At 37.9% G+C, this 7,500-nt stretch overlaps 1 protein-coding gene across 1 annotated transcript in view; it reads right to left on the reverse strand.

Annotated features, from left to right (window-relative positions):
- The window catches only part of LOC138015021 (liprin-beta-1-like), a 38,707-nt gene that overhangs the window by 30,138 nt on the left and 1,069 nt on the right, over positions 1-7,500 (reverse strand). The window contains 5 exon segments of the mRNA XM_068861915.1: positions 2,475-2,516; positions 3,202-3,316; positions 5,400-5,513; positions 6,973-7,194; positions 7,289-7,500. The exon segment at positions 7,289-7,500 is cut by the window's right edge and continues 86 nt beyond it. Of these exon segments, the coding sequence (XP_068718016.1) occupies positions 2,475-2,516; positions 3,202-3,316; positions 5,400-5,513; positions 6,973-7,194; positions 7,289-7,500 (705 nt within the window).

The following is a 7,500-nucleotide window of genomic DNA, read 5'->3' on the forward strand; positions in this document are numbered from 1 at the left end:
TTTGATCGATTAGAAGAAGTCACACTTCAAAGTTAACTTCGATGTTTACAAGTTCACTTTTCTTCTCGCATCAAGTCCTTTATATGTCCACTTAGATAAATGATTAAGCTCTCTTATCACTCCTGCCAAGTCCTGATCAGTGATGTTAACCTCTAGGTTGAAATCTGGTTCTGAAACTGCCATAATATGATGTCTAAGGCACCAGTAAAGTCAAGAAATACATTTGAATTGTCGTTGTTGACCGGAGCCATTTCGGATTTGACTACATGCCCTAAGGCCCAATTCTTGGTTTTCAAGTCATGCAAGAATCACGCAAAGAGAAAATAAAATCGCTTACTATTCAACAAATTAAGTCAAGAAATTGAGATATTGTAGGAGGGTCATAAATAATGAGAGTATGAAAGTTTTAAGCCGCCGCGGCTACATGAGCGATTTTTTGCTCCCTTCGGTGATATGATCTTTTTCAAATTTTGTCGTGTCGCCAGCGAGCAATGAAAATCGCATCTGTAGAAACCCTTGAACTGGCGATGCAACAGCTGAAAAAATTGCAGAAAAAAAATTTGAATGTAGCACCAAAGTAAAACCCCATTAAAAATGTCACTTCAACTCTAATTGAAAGCTCTCATAAGCGACCATTCCCGTAAATGAAGAAAGAAGTTTCCAGTTTTTAATAGGTGCATTCCTGAACATTATCTTTTCTACCATCAATAATAATTTAAAAATCCCAGAGACTTTTGTTGAAAGCTCTCATAAGCGACCACCCTCTATAGTTTATAATTTTGGTCGCTTACGATAATCTGCTCTTGCAAATTCCCCGGTTGGTCTCTTGTGAGGGCTTTGATGGACCTTTTTCCAACGTTAACTTAAATGTAAAAGGCAAATGGTCACTGCGAACTTTCAATAAGCACTCAAAATTTTGCTATGTCACAACGAAGTTTCGCTCGAAAATTCGCGCGGTCGTTGCAAAAGTTACGCAAATTTTCGCTTTGACTGAAATAGGCATTTCAAAAATTCAATGAAGTTTGCACGAAAATTCGTTTCGCCCGAAATTTCGTTATATTTCGCCGAAAAGCACGAAATTCGTTTGCATTCTTCTTTTTGCACAGTAATGTAAGTTTGAATACAGTTTCTTTTAGATTATTAAGAAGTGGGGTGCCTGTAAACTAGCTTCATAGCTAAGTGCACTTCCTCTATAAACAAAGCATTTTTTAAGCCTTCAATTTCAAATCAGTGGCATCCACAGGAATATACCCGGTAACTCTTTGTGCCTTGTTTAAAATGGTATAAAAAGGCTTTCATGACGAAACATCGGTGACAAGTGACTTTCTCAAGCACCAGCACTTCTGTTACTTAATTAATTGTCCCCTCATACAGTAGCAAACTCTGCAGTCAGGAATATAAATGCATCCATCACAACAGATTGTACAATAATGTATCTAACTGATCTCTTGGATGTTAAAAGACTGACAAAAACATAAATGTTTCTTATCCCTCATGCCCTCAGCTACAATTATAGTTTGTCCTGTTTCACATAAATTTTAGCAGATAAGTTAAGAAATGAAAGCAAGTTAGATTGAGGTAAGTGTCCTCTCGTTCTTCTCCCAACATCACCATCATTCTTGTCTGGGAATACAGACCATTAATTAACATCACAAAGTACCCCCTAAAACTCTGCTCCTCCAACAGAGATAAAAAGCTGCCCTAACAAAAAAATAAATAAATAAATGCTAGCCCTGACACTTCCTTATTGTTGGAAATAGGTACATGTAGCAAATGCTTCAAAGAGTTACACTTGACGTTAGATGCCAAATTGGGAGTGGCGTGCTGCATCTAATTTACACATACTGGCATTTCCAGACATAACTGACATTCATCATCATCCTCCTTGGAATGGTTTATTAAAAACTCACAATTATTCACCAGCACCCATTTGGCTTAATAACTCAACTGGCAAAGCACTGCAACACAGGTATCACAAAGGCCATGGATTCAAGTACCATTCAAGCTCATAATTTTCAGGGATGACACAGCGGTGAGAGCATTCGCCTCCTATCAATGTGGCCTGGGTTCAATTCCCAGACTCAGCATCATATGTGGGTTGAGTTTGTTGGTTCTCTACTCTGCACTGAGAGGTTTTTCTCCGGGTAATCCGGTTTTCCCCTCTCCTCAAAAACTAACATTTGACTTAATTTCATCACAGCAGACTACAATAATCTGAAATCATGACTGCTTGTTTTAGCAATTAAAAATATATACAATGGAGTTCAGAGTGTTTTCTTTTTTTTTCAACTTATAACATTATTTCTTTTTTTCGATGGACAATGAATTACATATAACCTTCTTTTCACTGCCAATCATTGACTTTTCACGCAACAGGAAAAAGGTTTATAAATACATTATTGACAATCATTCATTGTGTTTAAGGAGAAATAAGCTTTACTATAGATAATAACTTAAATTATCAGAACATGTACCTTTTTCCCTAAGCTGTGCCTTTAAAGCTGTTGGAGGTTGACCTAAACATGAATACAAACACAAAGTGTACATGAAGTACAAGACTTGATGAAGTCTGCAATTTTACATACATGTGATGTTTTTGACAGGCTAATAATGGTTGGGTCAAGTTTATTTTATTTTTCTTCATCATACATGAAGTCAGATGTACATGTAGTAGTTTTCCTGTTTTTCTGGTACACTGCTTTCTAGTTAAAAGTCGAAGGATTGATAGAACCAAAAAAGTAAACAAAACAAAACTACTGAAACAAAATTAGCGACATTTTCCCCTTTATACCTTTACCTTTATAAGTTCCACCAAACTGCCAACAAAAGAGGAAAGGGAAGACCTAGGAAGGCATGGTTGCCCAATAAAACAGAATGGGTCTTATTCGCACAGCAACCATATTGGCAATAGACATTAGATTTTGTGCCCCGAGCCTTGAGTTAAAATGTATGGGAACCATTTTCGGTGGCCATAAACAAAGTTCTCAATCCTTTGGGACTCAACATGGCCACAATGTGATTAAGGCCTATGGACAGGGCTTACAATCATCAAAGCTGTCAGAAGGTCACAGTGCCGAGGGGAATGGAAGAAAATGTGTACAGTACTCTGGTCTCTGAGGGTGCGCCTACCGCCACCACTCGTGAGAATTGTTCAACAGAAACACAGCTTGTAAACACAAGTTCACAATACCGTACATGTACCTTCTGTGTGATGTGACTTGTTGAATGTTTCTTGTTCATCTAAGAGAACCTCGATGTGGTCTTTCAACATTTCAATTTCAGAATCTTTTTCTGCTAAAAGGTTTTCATAGTATTCCTAAGTAGCAAAAAAGAGGAACAGCTCATTCAAGAACGTGGTAGGTATGTTGATGCTGTAATAAAAAAAAAATAAGGCTCTGCCAATTTAATGACCAGCAAGCAGGACTTTCCAGGGGCAATCTACTGTATCCTTTTCTCTCAATGATTGGTCCCTTCAGGGGTTTTTGGTCACATTAATTAAAAACACTAATAATCACTTCCAGGTATTTTCCAAAAATAATATCATTATCCTAAATACGTACCCAGGGTTCTTGTTAAGAGCCGGTAACCGGTTATTTTTACCGGCTGTTCAAGTAAATGTTACCAGCTGTTTCGCTGAAATATTTACCGAAATTATCCAGCGAATGTTCGTCTGTTCAAAGGTGAAATTACATTGCATTTATGTGAAAATATTGCTTTCCCCCTCCAACCAATCCTGTGAAGGTATCTGGCACATGTTATCGCTTTGAAAATATACTATTTGTTAAAGCAATCCAGCTTGATTTTGCCAACTCATCCCTCGAAACGATGTCCGCCATGTTTCCTTCCCATTCCTCCCGCGGCCAAGGGAAACCCCCATAACCATTATTATTAAATCCTGAACCTCGGATAATGCAATTCTCGTGCTCTGATTGGTTCACTCAATCTCGGTTATCAGCTCATATACTTTAGTTTGACCTTATATGGTACATGATTGCGCTTAGTGTTGCTACACTAAAAACGTTTACGCCAGAAAGCAAATTTCTTTCGGTATAAAGCAAAAGAAAAACGTTTTTGTGGAAAGTTTGGATCACTTTCGAAGCTTAGAGATACGCGAAAAGGTAAGAAATGTTTTTGTGATGAACCTGCGTCTGTCTGACCACGAGGTATTACACAACATCGCATCTTCATCAACTTTTTTCGATTTCGCTAGGATTTTCTCGCTTTTTTCGCTCGTATTTCGTACTTCTAAACTTTTGGAGTTTAAGGAATTTAATAAAACAATTATTCCATTCGCGCTTGTTGGATATGAGAGTGGTTATAGCCAACTCGGCGCTACGCGCCTCGTTGGCTATTTACCATCTCATATCCAATGCCCGCTCATGGAATAATTGTTAATTAAACGTTTACAACATGGCATCCACGCGTGGAAAACGACAGAAAGGTCTTTCGGAGTTTAGTTTTCAACCAAAGCGTCAGAAAAGCGGTAGCGAGTGAAAATCAATGAAATAGCACAACCTTCTTTCCTTTTGCTGAGTATTAAATAAATTGAGCAGGCGCTGCTGGCACGCGACAGCGATCGATACGATCGTCAAGTTAAGACTTGAGCTCGCTAGCCAGTGCAGGGGCAGGTAACAAAGTTACCTGCTATTTTTGGTTTTTTACCTCCTGTGCAAAAACTTAGCAAGAACCCTGCGTACCCTCTCTTAGATCAAATCACACAGATAAAGACCCTTTCAACAGAGCACGAAAATGAAAGGAATACTAAAACTATAATAATATTTTGTCAACAAATGATTTCTTACCCTCCCTAGCAATATGTTCCCTCCAATATCTTGTACCCTGCGAGCAGACTCTCCTTCAATCTTCCTAAATACGACAGGAAGAGGAAGGAAGACTTTGCCAGCTGCCTTGAAATTCTTTGATTTGCTGCTCATCCAAAGAAATGGATGAGTCAGTCCAGTTTCGACTTGTCAAACCTTATTTTTTAATTTTTGCCCATGATCAATCGTCACATATCATTGATATTTTAAAACTTACAAGAGCGTAGAGATTTTTAACTGTCTAAATTCCCATGAGTATTTCCTTCATATGTTGGTTAAAGAAACTAGTCTACCAGAAACCTATAAATTTTTCAGTAAAATTAACAAATCGAAAGTGGTTCAGCGTTGTCTGTACTCTTATCGACAATGACATTCGTCATCACAGTGGTCAAAATGTTGTGGACTCACGAGGCGCAGCCAAATGTATCTGGTGACTGACACCAAATAGATTTCAATTTTTAATGCATACTCAATACAAATTGTTAAGACAGCTGGCAGTCTTCCTTCCTCTTTCCAACTTATCTGGGAAGATCAAAAGAGACACTGCTTGCAGTGTAATATCTTGAGGATTGAGCCTACCTTATTCCCCTCTAAATCAAATCCTGTTTTTTTGCTTAGGGCTAGTTTAAGGGAAGAAATTTCAGTCACCAACTCCAGCTTCTCGTTTAACAGATTAGCCGTCTTCACTGTCTCCTAAGGGCAAAATGATGCTCTAGTGAATTCTTTTTATATCACAAATATTTCTCTGATTTTTTTCTTTTGTTTCACTACAGTTTCCATTCTTCCAAATTTTTTTTATGTTTGTTCAATTGACTTCAGGAAATTCTTCAAATCTGTTGGGATTATACATGTATTATAGCAAGTCACACAGGAGCCAAAGCCCTTGTCATGCCTTAATAAAAAAAATCAGGGAAATAGCCAAGCTGTGGCTAAATGTACCATATCTCTAAATTATTCATTGACCATGGTGCTTCATTGAATTAAAAGAGAATAGACAATTAATTTTTAATTTATAGGATTTAACTAGAAAACAAATTTTGTTTCCTCATTCTGGAAAGTAAAATAATATTATCCTGATCACTTTCATGCACTGAAACATAAATTTTCAGAACAGTTCACTTGTCCTTTGATTGCTACAATAGAAGACTTGACAGTTGAAGGCACGCCTTCTTTAATTGTTTTTTTTTTCCCAACTGAAGGGAAATAATTATTATTATCCCCCTGCAGTTGGGAAAAAACATCATGAAATTTCTAATCATTATTAGGAACACTACCGGTAATTCCAATTTCCCCGACTGTTGCCTTATCCTTTTCAGGGCAAGATTTTCCTCAGTCCAAAAGCTTGCATGAAATGCAGGATTCATCAAAACTAAAAAATTTCAGGCGTTAAGAGCATGTTAATATCCTATTATTCTCGTCTCACCACCCAGTGGGTTCAACGGCAAAAGAATTGTTCTGTACCAAATTTTGATGATAAGCAGTGCACCTGCAGTGCTTCAAATAGAAAGGTCATTTTGAAGTACATAGTTGATAAGTTACCCTCACCAGAGTTGATTGGAAATAGGGTGGGTGTAAAGTGAGGATGACAGCCACGATGGCTTTGCATTACTCTGATCAATTCCGATTATTCCAAATCGTTCAGCTTGAAAAGTGCGTACAAATTCTTCAGGAATGAAATTTATAAAAAAATATTCGAACATTAACGAACAGTGTGAATTTTTGAAAAGGAAATTCAAATTTTATCGTCCAATGCTGAAGTCCTTTCACATAACCTCAAATTCACTCATTTCACGTCGTTGGCAGGACGAGAACAGAAACGAAATGTGCCAAAATGTAACACGTGCGTGCTGGGCGATTGGATCCACATTATTCATTAGCCCGTTGTTTCGTATCGCGCTAGTGCTTCTCAACGTCCTCAGCTTCCTAACCCCCACATAAGCAAGCTTATGACTGTAAATATTATTTTTGCGACAGACGTTGGGGAGAATTCTTGGCCTAATATTCTAATTGTATTCCATTATATTGCATTTCCTTCATTCAATGGATGTGACATTCAAATCAAAACATCCGCAACAAACATGCATCACGGAAAGCAATAAAAATTTCTCGGAATTAAGCTTACAGTGTGCAAGTCGTTTCAACATGCACTCACGTTCTCCAGCAACTGCTCTGCGTCTTCCAGTTTTATTTGCAATTCTTCTTTGGTAAATTCTAAATCACGAATTTTTTCGCCCTGGGCTTCCACCTGATCCGTGAGAACACTGACTTGTAACAGCATGGACTCCTTCTCAGCTTCTAATCGCCCAATCACCGAAACATGAGAATCACCAGCAGTTGGAAGCTCACTTTTTGTTCTTCCTCCGTCCGGCGTTTTCTTGAAAATAGATTATTGCCGGATTAAACAAATCACAACAGGCAAAAAATAGCTAGCTATCTCAAGAACAATTCAAATACTTTAATTTGTTTACCTGCGCGGACATCAACCAATCAATTAGGAATATAATAGACGACTCTGGAACGTCAATTGACTTAGCATCGTTCGACAGCTGCTCTACTTGAGCTCGTAACTCCTCTACCAAAGATAAAACTTTTTCGTCCATAGAAATGGGGCGAGGCTGGCTTTTGAAGCTTTCCATGATAAGCTGGTCGTCTGAGATAAGTCCATCCATTTTTTCCAAGG

The sequence above is a fragment of the Montipora capricornis genome, chromosome 9, assembly GCF_036669925.1.
Source record: "Montipora capricornis isolate CH-2021 chromosome 9, ASM3666992v2, whole genome shotgun sequence".
In the NCBI taxonomy this organism is placed as follows: domain Eukaryota; kingdom Metazoa; phylum Cnidaria; class Anthozoa; order Scleractinia; family Acroporidae; genus Montipora; species Montipora capricornis.